Genomic DNA, 27,894 nt, shown 5'->3' with positions numbered 1-27,894 from the left:
ACTCTCCATGCAAAACAACTGGTCTTCACACCCCTTACACAGCTTCCATGGATGGCCCTTAGTTCTCCATATATTTGTCATATACGAGGGTGGTCTGAAAAGTTCTTGGCCTCGACCATAGATGGCAACACTATTGGCAAGATTTTTTTTTTTAAGTTGGTACATCTGTCATAAGCATCCATGTGAAATTGCAAGTCATTCTATCAAGTAGTTTGTTTTATACAGCTGTCTGAAGCAAAAGTGTTCTCTGTATCCCTTGAAATGGATAAAATGGAGTATTGTGCGGTTCTAAAATTCTTTGTAAAAGAAGGTTTAATGCCAAAAGAAATTCATTTGAAGTTCATAAACGTTTATGGGCACTCTTCTGCTTCGTTTTCGATTAAGAAATGGGTTGAAAGTTTAAATGTGGCCGTACCAGCCTTGAACATGATTCACGTGAAACATGTCCTAAAAGTGTAACAACACCAGAAATCATTGATCAAGTGCACGATATGTATTGGATAACCGGTGAGTCAAAGTACATGAAATTGCTGAGACTATAGGTATTTCAAAAGAACGTGTAGGTTATATTTTGCATGAAGAATTGGAGATTAAAAAGTTTTGAGCAAGATGGGTGCTACACTCACATGAAAATCTCTGAACAGTGCTTGGAGTGTTTTAACAAGAATAAAATTGATTTTGTGCATTGATTTATTACTATAGATGAAACTTGGATTCACCATTACAGAAGTCAAAACAGTGGACAGAAGCCGATTGTTTAGCCCAAAGAAGACAAAGCCGGTTCCATCAGCAGGAAAGGTCATGGCATTGGTGTTTTGGGATGCTAAAGGCATTTTGTTATTAATTACCTTGAAAAGGGTAAAACAATAACCAGGGAATATTATTCTGATCTTTTAACCAGACTAGATGAAAAAATTCGTGAGAAAAGATCTGGTTTGCAGAAGAAAAAAATCATCTTTCATCAGGACAATGTACCTGCTCACGAAAGTGTTTTGGCATGGGAAAATTAAGGGATCTGCACTATGAATTGTTGGAACATCCACCAACATCCACCCTGTTCCCCAGATTTGGCTCCCTCTGACTTCTATCTCTTCCTCACTGGTCAGCGTTTTTCTTCAAATCAAGAGGTAATTGCAACTGTAGAGGGATATTTTGCAGATCTTACTGAGAACCACTACAGGGATGGGATAATGGCTCTGGAGCATTGCTGGAATAAATGTATTAGTCTTAAGGGAGATTATCTTGAAAAATAAAAATAATTTTGAAATTATAAATTTGTTTTTTCATTGTTAGGCCTGGGAACTTTGTACTAACATCAAGTACTAACATCCTCGTATTAACATCAAATTCCAACATAAAAATGTGCACAAATTCACGCATAGAGAAGAAGAAAGGAATAAAAAAATCTCAATGACTCTGTTATTGTTGACAGTGATGGAGTAGATAATATTCAACCAGAAATGCTAAAATGTTATTATTAAGAGAGAGAGACCTCCAGGGAGTCAGGGACTCATCGAGCTAGGCCACATGCTACGTACACTAGCTATCATACTTATTCTTAAATTCATTCACTCTGCTTGCACACTCTCAACATCCAATGGCAATCCATTCCAATCACAAACAACCCTTTCAGAAGTTTGTAAGTCTCAATCATATCCCCCCCCCCCCTTCTCCTGTTTTGCTACTGTGTGCAGTCTACAAATTCTTAATCTGCCTTCATAATCAATATTCCACAATCTTATCATTTTTTAAAACTCTCCATTGCACTCTCTCTCTCTCTCTCTTCACTGTATCAGAATCACCCACTGTTATTTGTAATCTGTAGGTTACAGCAAGTAAACAGAATGACAAGACCAGTTACCTTGAAAAATTTTTCAATATTTGGTGTGACCACTGCTTCAGTTCTCCTGAACCAAATAACAATCTTCACAGGAACAAAGGCTTTTATCAACCTCATTCCACCCAAAATCCCTAGCCACCATCCAAGTCTTGGTTCTCAAAAAGTGTGCCAATGCAGCATAGGAAAAAAACTCAGCATACCACAAGTGGCTCAACACCAACACTCCAGCTTCTCACTCTGTCTATATTGCAGCTCACAACAACTGTAAAATATCCATCAATTCAAATCAGATTTTGAAAGGGCCAAATGCTGCAAATGCATCTCCTGCTCAAATGGAAGTCAAGCCTTCTGGTCCCTTGCCAATTCTGTTGGGCACAACTTTTATCTTCCCACATTTCCACATCTCTCACATCCAGATGGTACTATAGCCTCATCCAAAGACAAGGTCAACTTGTTTGCATCACTCTTCTCATTCATTTCCTTCATTGATCACCATCAAGAACTGCTCATTTCATGTCAGCATGGTCTTCTGCCAAAAACAAATCTGAAGAATTCTTATTAACTTGAACACAATATGACAGGGCATCCAGCCTAATTTGTGTCTGTCCTGTGTTAAAATCTTGTGTCCCAACTAACACCTGTCCTGTATTGCCTCTTCCTATCCTATTCAACTGGCATCTACCATACAACTTGGAAACTTTCACACATCCAGCCTATTCTGAAGAAAGGTGATAGTCAGCCAACAAGCTATCATTCAATTGCTCTCACTTCTGTTCTTGAGAGAACGGAAGTGAGAGATGATATCCTCACAAGGATATCATTTCTCTTTCACAGATCTTCAGCATCTGTTGCTTACATTTTCTTCAAATATTTCCATTAATCAGAATTGGCATTAATAATTCATTTTGCTCTCCTCTATATATATAAATATTTGCTGGCCTGGTTGGTCGAGTGGTTAGCATATCCACTCCCCAACTAGTAGGCTGCAGATTCAAATTCCACCATAGGCATGGATGTTTGTGATTGTCTTTAGATGGGAGGTGAATTTCATCACCAGGTTAGACGAAGTGGCTTAAAAAAGTTCTGTGTTCAGTCTGTGTTTGTCTCTAGAGAAGAGTTTCTGGACTGTATAAAATATAAATGAAAAATACAATATAATTAATAACAATAGAAAAAATCCATAGCTCACCAACGGTACAAATGTACTTACAGGTTCACAAAAAAAAAAAAAAAAGCAGCATTTTACTATAATTGTTAGACAGCTCCTTTGATTCTCTCAGTAACTATTCAAAATTCATTCACAGCTCCTCTCCATACTCACAGAACAATTTTTCTTCCTCTTTGTTCATTTCTCCTTTTGCTATATTTTAAGCCGGCCTCTCCTCTTATGCATGTCCTAAAATTATCTGCATCACTTCAAATTCAATGTTAGAACAAGTTTGCTCTTTCCCTTTGATTTCTGCTCATTGATTTATGTGATACTAATGTGCCATAGATTAAACAACCTCATGTATAGGATCAGCATAAAAAGAAGAAAAAAATCAAAATTTAAAAGTAAAAAAAAAAAAAAAAGTTGTTTATACTTTTAATTTGTGACATGATATGAATGAGGAAGGATGAATCTGATGCTGGTTGACAGATGGGGAGAGAGCAAATCCAAAAATGTGTGATATTATTTTGATGAATTCTAATTATAGAAGGACTTTTTTTTTTTTTTTTTAATGGCTGAGAAGGAAATTAAATTATACTTGATACAAAGTTTTTTTATTTATTTTTTATTTTCTTATTTTTTAGTGTGGGCAAACAAACATTTACAAGTTTCCAGTTAAAGCATAAAGGTTGAATTCAATCTGAATAGTGACTTGCGATAATGCATTGCTTTATAGGATGCAAAATTTTCATTGTTCATTGTGAGACACAAAAACAGCAACTTTATGTAAAATTGCTTTCATTCTCTATTTAAAAGTTATCTAGTCATGAAGATATTTCACATAGAAACTGTTGTTTCTTCATGCTTAGTTAAAAATGAGGATGAAACAAAATTATAATTTTGCATTAAGTATAATTTAATAGCCTTTAATTATTTTTTATACCTTGCAATTAAATTAAATCATAAACTGCACATGTGTGTGTTAGTTATTAAATATTCATTAATCTCATATTGTACATGTTTAGTGTCTTATATCTTAAGTTTTGTATGTGATCAAATGTAATTTTTCTTGAATTAAATGAAAAGTCTCAAATTTTAATTGACTTATGAACTTAAAATTCATTTAGGTACTACATATAAGATGCAAAACTGTCTCTTAAAATCAGTTTTGTTTTATACTGCATATAAAAATACAGTTGACCCTTGAACAACATGGATTTGAACTGTGGAAATTTTTTTGGAGATTTGCAACAATTTTGAAAAACTCACGGACAAACTGTAGCTTAGAAATATCAAAAAAATTAATAAAAAGATAGGTATGTCATAAATGCATAAATTATATTATATGCAAATACTAGTCTATTTTATCACTTATTACCATAAAATATTCACAAATCTGTTATAAAAAGTTAAAATTATCAAAACTTACATGCACAAACACTTATAGAACATACATGCTGTCATTCATGGTCGAGAGATATGTAAACAAACGTAAAGATGCAGTGTTGAATCATAACTGCATAAAATTAACTGTTATTAATTAATTAGCATGAAATAAAAATTTTATAATGATTCATTCATCAGTACATAGGTTGGATTACCATATTATATTGATGCTGCTTCATTATCAATGCATGATTTTTTTTTCCCTTCCCATGGTATTATTACACTAGATCATAGAGATCAAATTCATGTATTTCATAAAGCACCTTTTCTGGGTTGTTATAAAGTTCACATTTAGAAATATTCATACAATGCAGTGGTGATGCTTCCTTGATGTTACAGATTTTGCAGATGGGAAGACTTTTATGCCATTGCTAAACTTGATTGGTCCTGTGTGGCCAGTCTTGAGGTGAGATATCATAGTAGTGGCACAGCAATTAAACTTGGAGTTGATGGTAGCTCCTGGTTTTTCTGCTAAATACCAGTGGTGAGTCATGTCCTGGAGAATCATTCTTTTTTACGTTTTTTGAGTATTAAAAAAAATTAAAATCTGTGGTAGCACTTGATGTTGCAGCTATTTTTGCTACTTCATCTGCAGATTTATTTCCCTTTAATCATGCATAAGATGAAATCAATCAAAAAATTATTTCAGAATTTTTATGTGTAGTTTATGTTTTTTGATATGTCTCTAAGTATTTTTTGGTGGCTAGTGTAGCAGTTCTTAATAGCTTGAAGGGCTGCTAAGGAATCATTATACCTGTAATTAAATATGAATTTCTTTTTCACATTATCTTTTCATTTTTGATGTCTAGTGTTAGTAATATGTATAACATCTGCAGTGTTTTGTATCATATAAGACAATATTAATGTTTGGTACTGACTGACAGACAGACGATTCATCTTGTAAACAGAAGATGTAAACTTATGGTATCGATAAATAGAGTACACAATTGTAAATGTATTTTCTATTACTTATGATTTTCTTAATAACATTTTGTTTAATCGTAAGATTACAGCGTATAATACATATAACATGCAAAACATGTGTTAATCGAATGTTTATGTTATCGGTAATGCTTCCGGTCAACAGTAGGCTATTAGTAGTTAAGTTTTTGGAGAGTCAAATGTTATATGTGGATTTTCAACTGCATGGGAGGGGGGGTTGGCACCCCTAACCCTCATGTTGTTCAAGGGTCAACTGTATATGTAAATCTAATATTTCTCAGTGCCAGATATCTGAATGCACAACCCAACTCAACATCACCAGAGTTAAACATCAGTACTATCAACATAAGAACCTGAATGGCAAAGAAATGGAGCTAGCTGAAGAATTAGATAAGTACCAGATCTACATAATAGGAGTAACTGAAACAAAAAAGACAAAACTGGTGAGATCTTTCTGAGCAATAAATGCAAAATGTTATATTCAGGAAATGACAATCAAGGAAAAGTAGGAGTAGCCATAGTATTCAACACAAAATACAAGGCTAATCTTCTTGAATGGCAGGCAGTCTCAAGTAGAGTGATGTAGGCAAATATCAGAATGGGGAATTGGACAATGAGACTTATTTGTATGGTCCCGCCCACAGAAGGTTCTACTAAGGCAGAAATGGAGGAATTTTTTGATGTTTTAGAAAAAGCAACTGACACAATGAAAAAGGAAAAGTTAGTCCTTGTTGGGGATCTAAATAGCAGAGTAGGAAATGATTGTCAGACATACAAAAATATTTCCAGAAAATTTGGAGAAAAGAGCAAAGTCAATAATAATGGCAAATATCTGTTGCATTTCTTCTCAGGACATGGACTGGTTATTACTAACACCATGTTCCAACATAAAAATGTGCACAATTTCACATGGAGAGAAGAGGCAAGGAATAAGAAAAGTCTCATTGACTATGTTATTGTTGATAGTGATGTTTTCTCCCTGCTGCAGGACACCAGAGTGTACAGAGGATTTTGAAATTGGAAGCGATCACTATTTAGTCTTGAGTAGGATAAAATTGAATTTCATATTGAAAAGAATAACATGTAAGAAAGTTTTAAAGAGAATAAAAGTTGAGCAGCTCTCAGATGTGAACTGTAGACTAAAATACACAAAAATTATTGAAGAAAAAATGAAAGAGTGAGAACGGGAACCAAACCTTGGAGATTCAGTGGCAAGCCTTGAAGAAAACCCTGATTGATTCAGCCAGAAAGGCATGTGGTGAGGTTGTCTGCAAGGATAGAAAAATCGGAAATCCATGGCCGACGCAGGAAGTTAAAGAGGCAGTGAAGGAAAAGAAGAAAGCATATCAAAAGTTTCTGTCGAATAAGTAAGCTTGTGCTCTTAGAGAATACAGAGACAAATGTAAGAAAGCGAAACACTGTGTAAAAACTAGCCAAACAAAAGCCATGGGAGGACTTTGGCAAGAACATAGAAAATAAATATCAAGGTGGTAAGATATTCTGGAGGTTGTTGAAGAAGCTTAGAAATGGAGGAAAAGAGTGCTGTAAAAGGAGTTAGAGATAATAAAGGTGACATGAAAACAGGAGAAAAAAATATCCTTGAAGTATGGAGTAATTACTTTGAATAACTGCTAAATATGAAACAAGCATTGAGAGCACAGTAGTAAAAAACACTCAACAGGCATAACTGGTAATTAATTTACGGAATTGACAACGCATATAAAGTAAATAAATTAAAGATAACTTTAATGAATCACTTCTATATTTCGGCAATGTCACATTGCCATCTTCGGGAACATAAAGATATGGTATGTGCACTAAGGAACTAACAAAGCAAATGAGGAAGAAAATAAGAACTAATTTTGTTCCTAAAGTCCTAATGGTGCCCTCTTGTGGGCTAATTTGGTAGTCTTGGCAGTTAGGCTGAAGTTCTCAAAATGAAAGTCTCCCAAATTTGGGGCAGTTTCATGCACCCCAAATTTGTTGAGGTTGGGAACGTTTTTTTAGAGCTGCCTGAAGATTCTTTGAATAGTCTTTCGTATTTAAACTTGCTGCGATGGATTATTTTTGTCTTCTTCCAACGAATTTTATGGTGGGTATCTAAGGCATGGTCTGCCAGCCCAGAGCGGCTGTTACTGGTGAAACCGGATGTAGTCTTGGTGTTCTGAAATCCTGATATTTGTTGTTCTGCCTGTTTGGCCCAAAGTAGGACAATTTGCAGCTGCAAGGGACCTGGTATACACCAGGTAGGTCTAGGGGAAGTGGTTGGTCTTTGGTAGAGCGGATAAGGGATGCCAACTTTTTATATGGTCTGTAACAGGAAGTAAAGGTCATATTTTTTGAGGATATTAGTTATTTTTTCAGAGGTGCCCTGGATGTAGGGGATAGTGATAGACTTGGTGTAGTCTTTATTGTGGAGGGGGGTTGTGGTTTACAGGTTTTAGTATTTTTTGGGGTTGTAGCCATTGGCTAAGAAAGTGTTGAGGATGTGGTTTAGTTCCATAGTCAGGGCCTTGTCATCTGAGCAGATTAATTTTGCCCTGTTATATAGTGTTTTTATCACCCCATATTGTTGTGAGGGGGGGTGGTGGGATTGCTGGTGAATGTATCTGCCAGTGTGGGTGGGTTTTCTGTAAACAGAGAAAACCAAAGATCCATCAAGCTGGCAGGTGATTATAGTGTCTAGGAAGGGGAGGGTGTTGTTTTCCTCTTTTTCTAAGGTGAACTGGACTCTGGGATGTTGGTTGTTTAAGTGTGTTAGGAAGGAGTGGAGTGTATCTGAGCCATGTGGCCAAATAGCAAACACATCATCCACATAACGAAGCCAAATAGTGGGTTTTTGTGGGGCGGAGTTTAAGGCTTTCTCTTCAAATGTCTCCATAAAGAAATTGGCCAAGGGTGAGGAAAGTGGTGAACCCATGGCTGTCCCCATGTTAATACTAAGGGTATAGCGAAAAGAACTTGTATACTTTGTTTATGAGTTGTCAAAAAGGTGCACCCATTAAATTACTTAAACATAAAGTGCCAATAGGCTTCACTTTGGCGATGTAACATTATTTAAATTTCGGCATGAAACTCTTTGATTCCGATGTTTGAGTTTCTTATTCGGTTTTGAAATAATGTGGGATTTAGTATCCCCTTAATTTAAAAAACCAGATATATTAATTTCTTAAAGGTAGTCACAATCACATGATCTCTCTGTGGGTACCGAATATATGCTGCTGTTTCAAAGATTAAGGTTTGGAAATTTAAAAGGAGAAACTTGAAATATTTCAGGTTTTTTTTTTTTTTTTTTTTTTTTTTGTGATGGAAGGTTTGGGGCATTCTTATAGTCACTGACTTTGTCTGCCACACTGATGATGACAAGTGAGGTATTTTTGTGTGTGCCACCCATGACTAGTCATATATAAGATGCATTTTTTATCAGCTACATAGTCATTCCATGTTTTTGGGATAAAAGAAAAGAATGAAGAGTGGTTCAGACGTTTTCTCTTTTTTTTTCCCCCCCTCTTTTAACAGATTTTCCATTACATGAATTTCACATAAACATGAATCCAAGAGAAAGACTAGTTCATTCAATAGTCATACATTATTGAATTCTGTAGTTATAAGTAATTTAACATCAGTATTCCCAAGAACATAATACATTTATTCATCAAAAATATTGATAAATTGTTTTGAATTAAGCTGTTACAAAATCTCTTAAATAGATATTTTAATGAATTTTAAAAGTATAATTTTTTATTTAATAGGTATGATTATAATACTGGAATGTTGTATATGCTAGGAAGATTAGCTCCTGAATTTGCAGCAATAATGAGAATTTTTTCAGAGGTAAAAAAAGAATCTTTTAAATTTGTAATTTCTTGTTTTTAACCAAGGTCTTTATTTTTTATCATTATATAAGTGTATCAGTGGTATATATAGGAGGGATATAAGGCTACTAAAAGATTCACTGCAAACTGATGGAAGTTGCACTGATTTATAACTTATTTTGGCACATTATAATTCCTTGTATTGAATTTTTATTAGTTGATAGCATATCGGAAGACAATACTACAAAAACTTAATTTATATAATGATTGCGAATGGCTTAGAAAATCAAATCTAATGGATCCCCCCCCATAATTAAATTGTAAATTCAATTTTATTATGAGCGCCACATAGTCGAGTCTAAGGAAATTGTTATGGACCCTCATCACATAAATAATAACCGTAGCTATAATCTACTGGACTCTTTCAGCTCTGCTATCCGATATTGGCACACTCGTGAAATCAGACGCACGCAGCTGCCTAACAATAGAACTTCAACACGGACTGTAGTTACAGTTCAAAGTTAACTGAATTTTATAATAGTCGTTTTTATAGTGATACAGTGTTTCTTATAGTGTTTATTTGCTTTCTTTGTCCCCATGCCTGAAGAAGTCAGATAATCCGATGAAACATGTTGCATTTTGAATAAATTTAATTGTTATTCTAGTCTCGGTTATAGTATGTATATATATATATATATAGTAGGGCATGATTTATCTGGATGTCACTAGGTCTTGGATAATTGGACATTATTATTATTATTATACAGGCAGCTACATGGGGTCTGAAGACTCATCGTGGGAGACCCAAACTGTCCACACAATCTATCATACCTCTCCTTAAACCCATTAGCAGACAAGACACTCACAGCTGATACTAGCAACCTATTCCATTCACCACTCTCCAAGCAAAAATCTAGTCTTCACATCCCCAACTAACTACACCTTTACTCAACTTCCAGGAATGACCTCTTGTTCTGCATTCTCCTGCCAAGTTCTGAAACATCACTGCATCAATCCTGTAAAATTCTTTAAGTAACTAAAACGTTTCTGTCATATCCTCTCTTTTTCATCTATCAACGAACTTTTGTAATCCTTAAATTATTCTCATAGGAAAAAACGTTCCACAGGCCACTCACCATCTTCATCATTCACCTCTGAATCCTCCCCCCCCCCCCCCCAAGAAACTCAAGAGACCAGACCTGAGCACAGTAAACCTAAATGGAGATGTATCGAGGCCTTATAAAGAGGAATAACAGCTTTCTTATCTCTACTTGTTAGTGTGTACTTCAATAACTAAGTAATTCTATGAGCTACCTTAATGCCTTCTAAACTTCAGTTCTCTGTCTTCCACCATCCATAAATCCCTAGCTTCATATATTCCCGGAGTACTGTTCCATCAGTGTGGTACACAGCTTGTAATCAGTTTATCCCAAAATACATACCTTGACTCTTTTCACATTAAACTGACACCCATTATCTTTTGTCCATACCGACAGCCTATTTAAATCATCCTGCAAGCTCTTCACATCATCTTAACTATTTTGATTGATTTAACCATTCAGTCAAGTCTGACCCATGGTAACTTTGTAGGCAAGTATTTTCTTGCCACAAAGTGTTCTGGTGATATTCTTTTTTTTACAGAGCAGTTCACCATTGCTATCCTCAGTCCTCTCTATTTTATCTGTGTGTACTTTTTGTACTGTGTGTATTTTATCTGTGTGTACCGGCATATAGCTAACGAATCAAGCATATGGCTGGTCCATAAGTATTAATGGCTGTAAATCCGTGTGTGTTCACGGAACCAGTTTGCCTTCTCTGAGGGACGAAAAACTTAAGTTTCTGGGTGAAAAACCCTCTATCTCTATGTGAAACTGGCTAACTCACCTTTAGTTAAAAGCGACCAGATAAAGGTTCCATTTATAGTCACATCATGAACAGGAATCGAACCTAGGTCTTTCCGACCAAAGGGCTTCATCTATACCAACTGAGCTACAGAGGCTCGATTAACTATTACTCCACCTAATTTTGCATTATTAGCAAACAACTGAATATTTCCTTTCAGATTATTTCCAGTATTATTTATGTACAAAATAAACAGTAGTGGTCCTAGCACAAAACCTTGCAGCACACCACTAGTCACCTCACCTGCTTTCTCCTGGATTCTGCTCCTCCATATACCACATTTTGGTATCTGTCCAGCAGCCATCCCCTTATTCATATGAATGCACCATCCCCATTTCTCTGATTTGTGTAACAGAGTTCCATGTGGTATTCTGTCAAATGCCTTTGCAAATCATCGTGTAGGCATTTGCTTTATCCAACTCAGCTATCACTTTATTATAAAAAAGTCATCAATGACTAATCCTTCACAAAGACATGTTGCCCTGCATAGAGTATCATATTCTTACTCATCCATTCTTGAATTCTCTTTTTGACCAATTTTTCTAGTACTTTTACCATAACTCCTGAGTTATGGTAAAAGTCTTTCCAAAGGACAATATTCATGGAAACAGTAGTTTCCATGAATATTGTCCTTTGGAAAGACTTGGGTTGGAAACCCATCTAGAATGTAAAAAACTTTTATAAGAACTTTTCAATTGAATGCAAGTTAGCCATTCTTATGTGGAAGGTGGCAGGGTTTTTTCATCCCTCAAAACAGACAAACTAGTTCATACCAATGAACTAGAAAAACACATGAATTAATAGACTACAGTGGCTTCAGATTTTGTTGTTTCAGTTGTAGTATAAAATATTTAAAATATTTAAATCTTTTAAAATAAATATTGTAAATATTTTAAATATAAGGCTTTTTGTAATTATTCATCCTTTCATGTTGGCAGTGTTTAGTATCTCAGAATGTGACATATTTGATTTCAGGTAACACTGTTTTTTTAATGTGATGTTGCTCCATCCTCATCATTTGTTTCCTAAATGAAAAGACAGCTATATAATAGAACTTACTGTGAAAGTTATATCTACACAGCAAATCCTATAGCCCCCCCCCCCACACCAAATATATCTCTCAGTTCACACCAATGAACTTTTTTTTATGAGACATAATTAAAGATTTCTCCATTGTTCCTGTCTTATAGGTTAGTAGGGATGATCTGCATTCATCATGGCATAATGTTCATTTTTTGATATATACAGTCAATAGATATGTCCTACAGAAGGTATGAGAAGAGTTGAAAATATTTCACCAACTTTATATCCATCCCATGTGCTGTAATTTATTAATTAGAATTCTATATGGTATCCTGTCAAAAGACTGCAAATCCAGCAATATTACAGTAAACCCCATTACCTTTATCTAACTTTGCCCGTCACCGTATTATAAAATGTGAACAAGTTGCTTAGGCATAACCTAGCCTTTGCAAAATCATGTTGTACACCATACAGTATCCCATTTCTGTCTCTGCATTCCTGTATTTTATTCTTGGCCAACTTTTTTAATATCTTGATGTGCTAATTGGTCAGTAATTTACTCCATCAGTCTTGGAGCCTAAAACACAAGTTTAAGCCCAAATTGAATGTCATCAAAGACAGGAATGGAGCATTACTAACAGAAGAATTCGAAATCAAAAACAGATGGAAAGAATACTGCTAGAACTGTACAATAGAGTGGATAAAAAAAATTTGGAGGAGTCCTCTCACCAGGAAAATTCTGATTTGGAGCCTCTTCCACTTAGGTATGAAGTTGAAAAAGCAGTTTAACAGCAATAAGGTCCCAAGTGCAGTTGGAATCCAAGCAGAGTTAATTAAGGTCACAGGGGATTGGGGGGGGGGGGATAAGAGTGTTTCATAGATCGATTACAAGAATATGGGAGACAGGATCATGGCCTAGAGACTGGAAGAAGCCAGTTTTCATATGACTTTAAGAAGGGAGATATGAAGGCTTGCAAGAACTATAGAACTATTAGTTTAATATCTCATGCAAGCAAAATTTTATGAAGATCATGCTAAATAGGATTGAGGCAGAGATGCCACCAGAGATCAGATCCTTTGCATCAGACAGATCATTGAAAAGTATAAAGAATTCAGACTCCATCTGGTAATGTGTTTCTTAGACTACACTAAAGCTTTTGACTGTGTTTAGCATGTGAAACTGTGGGAAGTAATGAATGGGGTTTCCTCAACCCACTATCAGGTTGATAGCAATTTTACAAGGAGGAAGAAGCCGATGTAAGAACAGGTGTTGAATTGACTGATTGACTTCAGGTGAGAAAAGGAGTTAGGCAAGGATGTTTACTTTCTCCTCACTTGTTTAGTATATATATATATGGAGGACATCGTGCGTGAAGCATTGGATAAGCTCAAGACAGGAATTAGGATAGATGGTAGATTGATCAGTAATCTGAGGTATGCTGATGATACAATACTCCTCTGAAATGACAAGGAAGAACTAGGACAAATTCTTGATAAAGTTAACAAGATCAGTAATAACAGAGGACTTCAACTCAATCCTAGAAAGACAAAGATTATGGTTCTCAAAGGAAATATAAACAGAAAAGCTATTGAGAAACAAGTGTACCTTAATGTGAAGAATTTCTGCTCAGAAGATGTCAGAAGAAGATTAGGAATGGCTAAAACAACAGTCAGAGACTTGTCTAAAATCTGGAAGGATGGATCTATCTCCATGGGAACAAAGTTAAGGATTTTGAATGCAGTTGTTTTTCCAACAGCAACTTATGGATCTGAGACTTGGAACCTAAATAAGTCAGATAAGAAATGGATATCTGCTTTTGAGATAATATACTGAAAGGCATACAAATGAATGGGTGTTAGAAAAGATCAGTAGAACTTTAAGGCTCCTCAAGGATATTGACAGAAGAAAGTTAAAATATTTTGGACACATTGAAAGGATGGAAGGAGGACTTCTCAGAACAGTAATCAAAGGTAAAGTTCCTGGAAAAAGAGGGAGGGATAAACCGTCAATGAGATGGATAGATGGATGTGGAGTGACCATACGGCATCTGTGGATGTCCAGTGAATATATGAATGAATGATGTCTTGGAGTCTCTTTTATGCAGTGAAACTGTTTTCTTCTCTTTCCACTCTCTTGAGACGAACCTAGAGCCAAGACTTAGATTAAACAACATGGTCAAAGGCACTGCCAATTCCCTTGTATCTTCTTGTACAACTCGAGCTGGTATACCAACTAATCCCATAACTGTATTCACATCAAGGTTCTCTAATATGTTATTGCGCCTCCATTTTATTTACCTCAGTTTCTATATAAGCCTCCGCTTTTCTTGTTACTGCAATATCTCCACTTGGATAATATACTTTTGTAAACTGTTCATGTGGTAATTCTACTCTTTTGTCTGATTCAGTTACCTCTCTACTATCGACATTCATTAAAATCATTCTTCCTAAAAAAATTACTCATCAATGAAAATACTGACTCTCCCAAGTGAGACATGAACTCGCAATCCCAGCATTTCTCACAAATACCGTCCTTATAAGTACCTTACACTAACCATTATTTATAGTCGACAGTGTATTGAAGTTTAGGACCACTTTACTAAGGTGGTTAAATGCTTGCATTTGATAACTGCACTGTTGAAGAGAACACTTATATGTCAGAAAAAGGAAGTTATTCTCGCACTTTTGCAAGGCTTCGATAACATGGTCACCTGAGTTCCGAGAAGACATTTGAAATGATTCAGTGGCACACTACCAAGATGATAACTGGCCTATGGAATTGTGCATATGGGGACAAGTTGAGAGAATGTGGTCATCACAGTTTGAGGAGATATAGAAACACACAAGGTAACAGAAATGTACATATAGTTGCAAGTGAGATTTTGTAGCCATCAGCTACAAAATCTCACTTGTTACAAGTGTTTTTAATGGACTATAATTAGGTATTTATGTGTGTTGAAATAAAGAGGGATATTACTAAAAATATGCTTCTGGATGAGAAAAAGTGAAACTGAATTGTGGAAGAGCAACTTTGGAAAGAACAAGCTGGATTCAGGCTAAATAGGGATTATCAGAATCAGATTTTAACTTAACAAATATATCGTTGAGAAATTATGGACATAACAGGGATGTGTATTTAAGCTTTGTAAATTTGAAAGACTGAGCAAGGTTCAAGACAAAGGCTTTTTAAAATGCTACATATAATTATATGGGGTAAATGGAACATTATATAGAGCAGTACACAGTTTGTATTTAAGTTGTACATCTGCAGTTATATATGAAGGACACACAGGAGGGTAGTTTGCAGTATCGTCAACAGGGTATAGCATAGAGGCAGGCTGCCTCATGGCACAGCTTAATAAGGGTGCTTTTTCAGCCATATTGTGGTAGGCGCTGTCGCTATGCTAACAATTTCTGTTGCTGTAGCAAGTGCAGAAAGAAGTTTTTCCAAGCTTAAACTGATTAAAAATTATTTGCTAGCAGCAATTACCCAAGAAAGATTGGTTGGCCTAGCAACTCTATCAATAGAGGTGAACATAGCTTGTAATTTAAATTTAGAAGAGTTTATAAGCAGTTTTGTTGTGCGATATCCCCATAGAGCAAACATTTAATTAATATTATGATGTAATCGTTTTGCATTAATGTTTCTCTTGTAATTTTTATTTCGTATCCAAACACAAGTAGTACAGTAGTAAGTAAGTGGTACAACATGATTTACAACAAATTAGGATACATTACAATGAGATTAGCTTAGATTTGGTAGGTGAATTATACAGGGAATAATAATTAAATATGAAAAAAAGGAAACTATACATAACTTATATACAATAAACATGTCAGATGTTCCTCCAGTATCTTGCACAATTAACTGCTCTTTCTGTGCAGGATATAAGGTCCTCTTTTGCACAAGGCAATGGAAGAAAGGGACAAGAGAGAAGGTGTTCCATGAACTGGGTTGTCCCACACTCACAATTGTCTGAGCCAGTGAGGTATCCCCATTTGATGAGGTTTTGTTTGCAGTGTCCTGTCGTCCAGAGTCTGTTTAGGCTTTTCCAAGTATTCCAGTCCAAGGGGGCACCACGTGGAAGATGTTCGGCTGTTGGAATACCAGTATTATTTTCAGGATATAGTGCAAGCCATTGTTGAAGTCTTGTCTCTGGGAGGTTTTTAGGTAGTTCAACAGTTGTCAGGAAGCTATGTCAGGATCTTAGTCTTTGGGGCACTGAGGTCTGGCCGAACAGTGGGTGGCGTTCATCATTCATTTGTCTGCTTCTTTCATCAACTGAGAATGCAGATCTTCAAATTGAAGTGGGTGCAATACCAGCCAAAGTATACAGGTCTTTTAATGGTGTTGGTTTCAGGCATCCTGTAATTAAGCGGCAGCTTTCATTCAATGCTGGGTCAAGTTTTTCAGCATGGCAGGATCTGGACCATACTGGGCAGGCATATTCAGCAGAAGAATAGCAAAGGGCCAAGGCAGGAGATCTCAGTGTGCTAGGGTCTACACCCCATTTGGAGGAATTGAGCTTTCTTAGTATGTTATTTCTTGCATTCACTTTTGCCTTTGTTTTTTCTATGTGGGTTTTATATGAGAGGGTGAGATCGAGAGTCACACTGAGGTAGATTAATTTCCAGGAATGTTCTATATTAGAGCCTTCCCAAGAAATCTGTGGCTTCCTGTTGGCTTTCTTATTGTTAAGGTGGAAAAGGCCAGTCTGGGTTTTCAAGGGGTTTGGTTTTAGTTGATTGCTGGTATATAGTATGTGTTAGACTATTTAAGGCAAGTGATAGAGTAGTTTCAATGGACTTGAAATTTTTTGACTGAGTAGCTATGGTAAGATCATCAGCATAGATAAAATTTCTAGTTCCTGAAAAGATGGGAAGATCATTGACGTAGATGTTGAAAAGTAATGGTGATAACACGCTTCCCTGGGGGAGGCCATTTTTTTGGTGGTGCCAGCGGCTCTTCCTACCTCCAAGGTCCACGTAAAAGCGTCTGTTTTCCAAGAGTGATTGGATCAGGAGGACAAGGCGATAGTCTCTAGTTATTCTGTATATTTTATTTCTGAGTGTGAGATGGTTTACGGTATCATATGCCACAGTTAGGTCTACAAAGACTACTCCTGTGGCTAGTTTTTGCTCATAACCATTTTCTATATATTGAGTGAGGTTGAGAATTTGCGATGTGCAGGATTTGCCTGGTCTAAAGCCAGCCTGCTCAGCAATAAGATGGAGTTCGATTAGGGGTTGTAGCCTATTCAAAATTAATCGTTCATGGTTTAAAGAGGTTGCTGAGTAGCAATATAGGTCTGTATAATTTTTTGCTTCGGTTGGGGGCTTCCCTGGTTTCAGAAAGGCCACCACTTTGGCATGCCTCCAGATAGTTGGTATCCTTAGGGTTCTGAGGCAAGTGTTGTATAGGTTTAATAACCACTCTTTAGTCCTGGTTCCAAAATGTTTAATCTGTTCATTACAGACATCATCAAGGCCTGCAGATTTTCTAGGTTTTAATAGGTTTATGGCAGCGTTGAGTTCAGTGATGGTGAAATCTGAGTTAATCATTTTGTTTCTCACTTGGGGTTCTAAGTATCTTTTTTTGTGTGTGTTTTTTAGTGAATTTTCCATTCAGCAGCAGCTGGTGAGCAATTTGATTAGCTGTTACCTGCGGATGCTCATATGGCTTAGTGAAATCCTTCCTAATTCTGTTGATAAAGTTCCATGCCTTTCTGCTATTATGGGTCATATCAAGGGCTTCTATTTCTTTTTTCCATGAGGAACGCCTTTCCTCTGCTCTGCCATCTTGGAGCATAATTTTTCTCCTGCTTGGATAGTCGCTTCTTAGAAGGGGGTTGGTGTGTAAAGTTGTAAGTAATCAGCATACTGGGCTTGTATGTCACTGGAAAGGCCTGGAATGTAATTTGTGCGACATCCTCGGGGGATGTGTTTGGTGGAGATTTTCCTCAGTATTTTTATGAATTCTGGGTACTCTTGAGGGTTTGGAGGGACTTCTTCTATGGAACGGTCAAGATCTTCCATGAAACCCTTCCAATTAGCTTTTTGGAAATTAAATCATTGTCTGTAAGGGACGGCGTTAGGCATAATTGCTGGGTTGAATTGAAGCATTATAGGTCTATGTTGAGTATGTGGAATTGGATTTAAAACCTTTTTAACACAGATGTTGGATATTTTTGAGCTAACAGACAGGTCAGAGTTATAGCCTTGCTTCCATCTGCCACTGTTGAAAGATGCAGAGAGTTTTGGATTATGTATCAGGTTTAGAGAAAGGTTTTTCAGCCCATTTTTCAACAAGTTCTCCATCTTCATTGGACTTTGTGTACCCCAGTTAACACTATGGCTGTTAAAGTCACCTAATACAACATTAGTCATGTATGCATTATTATTGAGGAGGATGTCAGGGAAGGAGAAAGCTTCTTCTGGTGGTTTATAGACTGAGGTTATTGAGATATTTTTAAATGTTAGAAGAAACACACGTATAAACCACAGTGAAAATTATTTAATTGTAAATATTTCATCCTAAGTATCTTAGGACATCATCAGTACAGTATTTAAACAAAAATTAGGAATAACATACAGTTAGGGCACATGATTACAATAGAATCTCAAGAAAACGTGCATAACGTGCTAAAGTAGTACAAAAAAAAAAAAAAAAAAAAAACGTTAATTATTTAACACAGTTTTGTATGACAATTTCCCATTCTTTAGGAATAGTAAGAACGTCGTTGTGGTTTAGGTTTGGTCTGTGTAGTAGGGCTTCAGAACTTTCTTTGTATAAACGTTCATGTTTAAATATAGATCTATGTAAAGTCATCCTAAGTATCTTGTCCTAAGATACTTAGGATGAAATATTTACAATTAAATAATTTCACTGTGGTTTATACGTGTGTTTCTTCTAATTATGAATGCACCACAGGTTTCGTTATTTAAAAAAAATAAAAATAAAAAAATAAAAATAAATGTGATCATAATAATCTCAATGTTTCTGTTGTTCGTTGAGTCGATGGATGATGGGATCAAGTTCTCTTTCATAAATATTGCACTGCTGTATTTATTGTGGGGTATTTCTTTGATGAGTTTCATGCCATGGATATAAGGTCTTGCAGCACCTTCTCCTCTGTGAGTTTCTTGCAGGCAGAACACATTGCAGTCATATCTCTGCAAATATTTGCAATGAGATCTTGCTTGACACTGGAGAACCCTTCAATATTAAATGATATTATTTTTAGGCTTGGCCCCAGGTAGGATCCTTTAGGGCAGAAATTTGGGAGCATTTTAGTTCGATCACTTGCGTTTGGTTGATAGCAGCTTTAGCTTCCCCTAATGGGTACTAACAGGGTGCAGGAATGAGAACCTAGCTGCTGCGCACCCCTCTCTTGTAATAAAAATAAAATAGCAATTGGAGATTTTCTTATATTTTTGTCTTATAATTCATCAGGGGTGATATTTAATTGTTTGCCTCAGGGCACGATCTAATCTGGCTACGGCCCTGGTAGTTTGATATAAAATCAAGTGTAAAAGATACTATCTTTTACACTTGATCATCTGGTTCATATTCTGAAAGAAAATAGTACCAAAAATATCAAAAACATATAAAAATGGAGATATTGAACTTATCTGTTACTTTAATAATGCAGGTGATATAAATAAATCATCTTAAATAAATCTAGTAAAGTTGTCAGAATTCTCTAACTAAACACAGCTCATATCTTTAAAATTTATTGTTTACCTGCCTTTTGGAATTGTCATTTCACTGATGATCTGTACATTTCAAATTGATAGATTAGCTCCATACCATTGGAGCTAATCTCTAATGGTATGGTCACTTAAACAGAATGGAAAGATTAGTAAAACAGGTGCTTGATGTCAGGACGACCCAAAGGAAGACCAAGATCTTGGCAGGTTGATGTAATCAAAATTGCCCTAGAAAACTGATATTGTATTATGAATACAGTGATTTTGAATTTGACAATGTACGCATGAATACTTGAGAAGAGCTAATCTAAGATAGTGTGTGTCACTTAAACAGAAAGGAAAGGTTCAAACACAGGTACTTGATGGCAGGATAAAGACCAAGATGGTGGTGGGTGGATGCAGTCACAATTGCTCTAGAAGACTGAGAATATTGGAGTCCTGAAAAGTTACAGACTGATTTGGAAAAAAATTGTTGATTGTTGGGTAGGTAATTAAGTAATAGTGTAAACTTATTCTGTAATGTTGTCATGGTGATACATATCAGGAATTATTTAATGATGATGATTTTTTAAGTTCACTTTTTTAAGAGTTTTTTTTTTTTTTTTTACACAATTTACAGTGAAATGTGTCTCGCAGTTTTTTTTTGGGGGGTGGAGATAGAAAAGCAAACTGCTCTCATGTCTTCAACTATTGGCTGAACAAAATGATATCCACCAGAAAAGGTTTCATATAGTTAACAAGAAATAAATAGTTTTTATTGTCTTATTTTAATATTATTTTAATTTTATTTCAATTTTATTATTTTTCTATTGTGTTTATATTTATTATTATTTTTATAGTTTTATTTTTATTTTGGTTTATATACTATTCTTTATATATGTTACAAAATTCATACTCTAAAGTAATCATTTGAAATAAATTAATTTATAGACATTTCTTGCTAATTTTTATACATTTTTTTGTTGCTTTTAATTACAACTATTTGTTCTTAGCCTATGCCAAAAGTGTATGTCATACATGGCTCAGATTGCATAAAATATTTTGTAATCTACATATGTTTTAATTAGTTAATTATTAAACTAATTTTATTACACTATTATTATTGCAGTGGTTCTTTTTCCTGTTGAATTTTCTTCTTTTTTTTTTTCATCTAAATCTAAAGCTATTGTACTAATTATTTTTCAGATAAAAGCACATGATCCCTTGTTTAAACCAAAAACTTTGTTTGATTTTGGATCTGGAATTGGTTCAGCATTGTGGTAAGCAGTTATTTTAATGTAAAAGAAGAAAACTTTTTTTTTATTTATTTTGACAATACTGGAAATGAAACTTCAGTTAATTATTTAAATAGGTCACTCTCTCGTGATTTGAATTTTCGCAAAAATAATTTCAAGTATTTTGAAATTATTTTGATACCTACTGTTTATGAAAAATATTAACAAAATTCATGTGAATTATTAGTTAACATACTGAAGAATATTTATTTCAGGCTGGCATTGTTATCAGTTTTTGTGATTTGATGACATGAAATTATGCAATTGTAGGTAATGAACTAGAAAAAGTAAAAAAAGTCTAGAAAAAAATGGGACAGTACAGGCTTGCTTCATTTCTTATATTTTGTCACTAGAGCCCATCTAATTACAATCATTTATACAATTCTTTAACTTTTTTGATTAACATCTAATGTCTTTTACATATTGCTTTATCATAAATATTTAAATTTTAATATTATTATTATTATTATTTGGTTAGAAGATATGAATAAAAAAAAATCTCATGGAGAACCTATAGAACAAGTAAAATATTTCAGTTCTTCTGGCACAGCTTTTAGTGAAGATGGAAAATTAAATTTGGAAATAAACAACAGAATAAGCAAAGCTGGTATGATAAGGAGCAATTTGAATAAATTTATGTGGAATAAAAGAGAAATTAGCCAAAACACAAAACTAGCAGTATACAAGACAGTGTTCAAACCAGTTTTAAGCTATGTATCTTATAGTTGGGTTAGAAATAAAGCACATAAAATACTAGAAACCACAGATATGAGAGTTCTGGGAAAAATTAGTTCTGAGAAAAATTGAACAGGTGGCAGCAATGGTGGAATCATATTAAAAATAAAGATATTAGAAAGGAACTTGACATTGTTAGCATTTAAGAATGTGTGAGCAGAGTTAACCTAAGTGGTATGGCCACTTAACAGAATAGGAAAGTTAAGCAAAACAGTTATTTAATGCCAAGATGGCAGGAAAGAGACCCAGAGGAAGACCAAGATCTAGGTAGATTGATTTAGTCAGAAGTGCCTTAGAAGAACAAAATAATATTGGAGTGCTGATAAGTAATAGACTAATTTGGAGGAAAATTGTTGATAGGAGATTAATAATAATGTAAACTTAATCATGTGGTGTTGTCATAATAGCCTGAACCCTGTTGAGAGTACATATCAGGAAATCGATGATGATGAAAAAAAAAAAAAAAAGCAAAGCAACAAACCACAAGCTAAAACAGGGCCTAGGACTTTATTTGTGTTCTTGCCCTTGTTCCTTGAAGTTCTCATTATTATTATTATTCCTGACCTCCATGTAGTCATAAGACTCATCGTGGGAGGTCAATACTAGACAACACAAATTCTTTTAGACCACTCCTTAAACTCATTCACCACTTACACCCTCTAAGGCAATGCATTCCATGCTCCTAACATGCATAAAGCTTACTTCTTACCCTCTTACCTGCCACTTCCTTTTGCAACTTCCAGGGATGAACCCTTGTCCTTGTTTCTTCTCCTTGTTCTATCATATGAAAAATCTCTCCAGTGTCAATCTGATAATAACCTTTCAATGGCTTAAATGTCTCAATCATATCTTAGGAATTAACTATCATCTTTATCATAAATTAAAATACATAGTTACTTAAGTTTCAGTATTTACATATGCACAGTTTTCATTTTAATCTTCATTTTTTTTTTTTAATCCTTATCCAAGAGTAAGCAAAGTTTTTACGTGAATTATCTTCACAGCTAGTCTACTTGTATGTAGCTCTTACCCAAGTGTAAGTAAACAAAATTTTATGTGTGAAGTATCTTCATGACTAGTCTGCTTATATATAGAGGCTGTTGACTTCATATCATTTGCTTTAGTATTCCATAATGCAAAGCACACTTTCTTTTGGACGTGTATATTGCTGTGCATTATGCGAAGGATCAAGACTGGTTTCAACCTTTGTTGAGGTCTCATCAGTCTGCTCTGACTGATGAGACCTCAACATGAAAGTATTAAGATTGAATCAATGTAGAAATCGTTTGCTTTCCATACACAAGTAGTAAAATGGCATATCAACTTATTATTAAAATACTCTGGATTGAAGAAAGTTGTATGAGTTTTATCACTTGGTTATGAACTATATTAAACTGTATTGTATATTATACTATATTATTAAGGTCAAAACTGGTCTGGATGACAATCCTTCCCATAATGCATAGCAATATACATGTCTGTAAGGAAGTGTGCTTTGCATTATGAGATACTAAGGCAATTGATGTCAAGTCAACAACCTCTATATACAAGTAAACTAGTAGTAAAGATACTTCACATGCAAACAAGCAAACAACTTTGCTTGCTTGCTTGCACTTGGGTAAGGATTAAAACAAGAATATAATTTCTTTTCAAATATAATATGCTTTATAACCAAGTGAAAAAACTTCCTATAAAATCGTAATATTTGGTATTAGTGAGCTAATTTTATTAAAAATTGTTTTTTAACTATAATGTGAACTCACTAGTCATTGTCATTTATTTATTTCCCTTTCAAATATTACCCACTTAACTGATAACAACAACCTTTTGTTAGATCAATATATTTATAGATATGAATTTATTATAATAACTTTTTGATGGAGTGAATATAACTTAGCAATGAATATTCAGTATTATTATTTCTGAGATGAGTAAAAAAAAAAATTATGTTCATTGAGCCTTGTTAACAAGGTTCTGCAAATGCAAGGGGGGGCAGATTAATCTGCCCCCCTTGCATTTGCAGAATGTTTGATTTTGAATAGATGGAATGAATGGTAATTTTTTGTTGTCTTTATGTTGGTAAAAATGATTTTTAAAAATAGTCTTTTTTTCTTGATACAATACAGTGTCAGAAATTTCTTAACAAAATATAAAACTAATGATACGAAAAGGCAGTTGGCCCACTATTTGAATAGTGATACACAGACTGCAACTACACTCTGCATGATTCCTTTTGTTACAAAGATTGTACTTGTGGATTTGTTATTTTTTTTTATTTTCTCTGGCTCAAAATTTCCTTGCCCTATTTAGTTACATTCAGTTGCTGTCTTTATTTCTCTCCAAATTTTGATTACACTCTGCTCTCTTTGAATATTTATTTGAATATCTACAACCCACATACCCAAACATATTTTCAGTGCTCACAACTCAAATTGGCTTCCCTTGGTCAGCCAGTTTCACTGATTAAGCTTGAAGGCATCAGGAGATATTTGCTATTAGAAGCTTAATGCAAATTCTTCACCTACACACTAGAATAGAATAATCAGATTCCTGTACATACAGAAATAACAGCCTGTATATAACCTCAGGGGATGTACTGGCCATTATTATTATTATTAGACCTCCAGGGAATCATACTCATCAAGGGAGGCTATATGTCACCTACCAGCTATCATGCATTCTTCGAAACTCATTCACATTAGATGCACTCACTACTTTAACAGGCAAACTGTTCCACTCATGGTTCTGTGAGAGAAAAATCTAGTCCTTACCCCTTTCTTGTCCCCTCTCCATCTAATGAAAAATTTTATCAACTAATACCTTATTACACTCTCTCAAAAGTTTATAGACCTCTATCATATTACCCTTTTTCTTCTGTATAGTAATATCTGGAGTCCACATACTCTCAGTCTATTCTCATCATCTACATTCCATTATCCTGATAGCTTTGTAACTCTCCTTTGTAGCCTTTCCACAGCTTCTTTATCCCTTGGAACCCAGGAGACCAAACCTCTTCATAATAGTCTAGGTGCAGTTGTATCAAATCCTAAAGAGGCAAAATGACTTCCATATCTTTACGTGGCAATGTCTTTTTCAACATCATAATTATCCTCCGAGTTGTATTTACAATTTTTGTTATGTGAATTTTGAACTTCAACTTTCTATCCACCATAACTCCAAGATCTCTATCCTTGTCAGTTACTCCAAGCATAATCCTATCAATATAATATGCTGTTGGATATTGCATCACACCAAAGGGCATAACTTGACACTTGCTAACATTGAATTGAGAGCTATTATCATTTGCCACTTCCAGCCTATTCAAATCACTCCATAAATGCTGCATATCAGTAGCATCTCTGATTGCCCTGCCTATCTTTGCATCATCAGCAAACTGAGCATCTCCAGTCAGCCCCTTTCCAATATCATTAATGTGTTGATTAAATGACAGTGGTCCAAGGATTGATTCCTGAGGCACACCACTAGTCACCTCAAATCTGATAGATTCACATACTCCATATATCACTTTCTGACACCTCTCTGTCAGTCACCCACTTATCCAAGTCAGTGGTTTATATACCAGTCCTACATTCTCTAGTTTATGCCAGTGTTTCCCAAACTTATGGATGACAAGGTCCCCTTTGGAAAAATTTAAATATTTCACGCCCCCCCATCGAAAAGAAATTGTAATACAGACATATACTATTATAATATTTATTGTATTTATATTCAAGATTTTGAATTTTTAATCTTTTTTTGTGCTTCTTATCAATACCTTTGAAATGAAACTTATATGAATAAGCATATATTTACTAATATTCATTAAGTGCCCAAATACACAAGAAGCAAAATTTGTGAACCGACACCAACGTGTGCTTTTTTTTCCATTAAAATATAAAAAATAACAAAAAAGAAATAATAAAAATTAAATACATTTCTTTTAAGATTAAAAAAAGTTCTACTTAGTATTAAAACATTTTAAACGTGTTTTCATTATTTCACAGCCCCCAAGGGGGCTGCGGGCCACAGTTTGGGAAGCTCTGGTTTATGCAACAGCCTTATCAAAATCTGACAGTATCATAGTGTATCCATTCCCTTTAACCAACTCAGCCATAATATTAGTATAAAATATGATCAAATGGCTCAGACATGACCTCCATTCAGTAAACCCATGCTGTTCTTTGCAGAGAATATTTTGTTTTTCCTCCCATTTCTGTATATGTTCTTTCCAACTGCTCTAAAATCTTTACAGTTACTTTACAGATACACCAGAGAGGAGCCTGTAGCTCAGTGGAGGTGAAGTTGGCACTCTTCAGTACTAAACCGCCCGAAGATAGACTAAAGTTCATGTCTAGTTGCTGAGGAACTTTTTCTAAGCCTTTTTTTCCAGTTCCTGAGTTAGTCAATCTCTGGCACAGGCAAGTGTGTTTTTTATTCTGGAAACTCTGGTTTTTCATCCCATAAACTCAAGAAAATCAGCCGTAGAACCCACACTATTTCAGACATTAAAAATATTGTGTTAGGATTAGGAACCATGAGATGGTAGTACTTGTTGAACCATCTCTTCACTACAGGCTGCTTAAATTAGCCTTGGGCGAGTTATCTCTAATTGGCTATTAGTGGAGATTGAAATGCTCACTTAGTCTCCAAAAGTTAGATAAGGCTAAAACGGCCTTGCCTACTCCCTGTACAGGAACAAAAGGCATTAGCTGAATTTTTTTTTTATTATTATTTTACATCAGAGATACTGATAGGTCAATAGACACATCAGTCTTTGCACAACCCATATGCAATGGGATTAACATACATTCTTGTAGGATCTTTTCTGAGCTGACTGAAATTATACCAACCTGTCAAAGACCTAGCCAGTTTAGCTGAAAATTCCTTTAGCACACTTGCTGATATCCCATCTTTACCAATTGCTGAAGTCTTATCTAAGTTATGCAACAGCTCTATAGCCTTCTTCTTTTGCACCCCTATCTCTTCATCCAATGTAGTGGTAGCACTATGTTATATACACTTTCAAAGCTTCTCATGCACTACTGGTATTCTTTCTCTTCAACAACTGATACCATGGAATCAAAGATAGTATTCTCGTGAGTTTGTCATAATTTCCAGATTTGTAGTTCAGCATGTAACCTGTTCTGATTGGAACATCCATATAGTTGGCTACTTTCCAGGTCAGTACAGCATGATCACTGTCACAAACTGGTGGCAAAATAGTTGCATCCTTAACTGAGACACCTTCTGATGTTATGATCATATCTAACACCCTTTATCCTCAAGTTGCTTCTTTTACATATAGCTTGAGAAAGTTGTCATGCAACAGCTCAATAAATCTCTGGTACCAAATCAATATTCAGATAATTTAAGTCACCCATAAATAACTTGTTTAGCACTTATACTATAATTTGGTGATACATTTCTTAATCCCCAGCAAATGAACCTCCAGGTCTGTAGCAGAACCTCAACCATATATTTCATCCTGTTAGCTTCCTCTTCACACCAGATTGCCTCAAACTCCATGCCACATGGGACATCATTACCATTATTACTTTCATGTTTTCCTATCCAAACTACAGTGGGTGATCAAATTATTAGAGCCACAGTGCGAAAAAGGTATTTTATGAGTTTTGGGTAGAAATAAAACCATATTGTCAATGTTTTTACATCAAATTATATTTATTAAAATTAGTCCTCTAACGATACACTTAAAAAGGTAAAGTATGCTTATTTAAATTAAGGGGATATTAAATCCCACATTGTTTTAAAACCGAATAAGAAACTGAAAGATTGGAATCAGAGAGTTTCATGCCGAATATAGTAAACTATAAAAATATCGGCGATTACTTGCGTGAGCTAATGCAAGTAGTCCTAGTATATAGTACAATACCGGGCAACTCGCAGCAAAGGTGGTAAAGTTCTGATCGCTATTCTTAGTATTTTCCATAATGTAAAAACACATTTCCTAGGAAATATATGCTGTTATTACATTATGGCAGGAGGTCACTACTCAGACCGGTTTCAGCCTTTTTTGAGGCTTCATCAGTGAATAGC

At 35.0% G+C, this 27,894-nt stretch overlaps 1 protein-coding gene across 1 annotated transcript in view; it reads left to right on the top strand.

Moving 5' to 3' along the window:
- LOC150100621 (ribosome assembly protein METTL17, mitochondrial) overlaps positions 1 to 27,894 on the top strand; it is a 256,639-nt gene that overhangs the window by 56,974 nt on the left and 171,771 nt on the right. Inside the window, exons 5-6 of the mRNA XM_090401843.1 lie at positions 9,131 to 9,212; positions 21,014 to 21,087. Coding sequence (XP_090257969.1) covers positions 9,131 to 9,212; positions 21,014 to 21,087 — 156 coding nt within the window. The remainder of the gene's footprint in view (positions 1 to 9,130; positions 9,213 to 21,013; positions 21,088 to 27,894) is intronic.

This window comes from Typopeltis vanoorti, chromosome 12 (genome assembly GCF_054136105.1).
Source record: "Typopeltis vanoorti isolate ZY-2024b chromosome 12, IOZ_Tvanoo_1.0, whole genome shotgun sequence".
Taxonomy (NCBI): Eukaryota; Metazoa; Arthropoda; class Arachnida; order Uropygi; family Thelyphonidae; genus Typopeltis; species Typopeltis vanoorti.
Note: the sequence above shows the minus strand (reverse complement) of the source record. Positions and strands in the feature narration are given on the sequence as shown.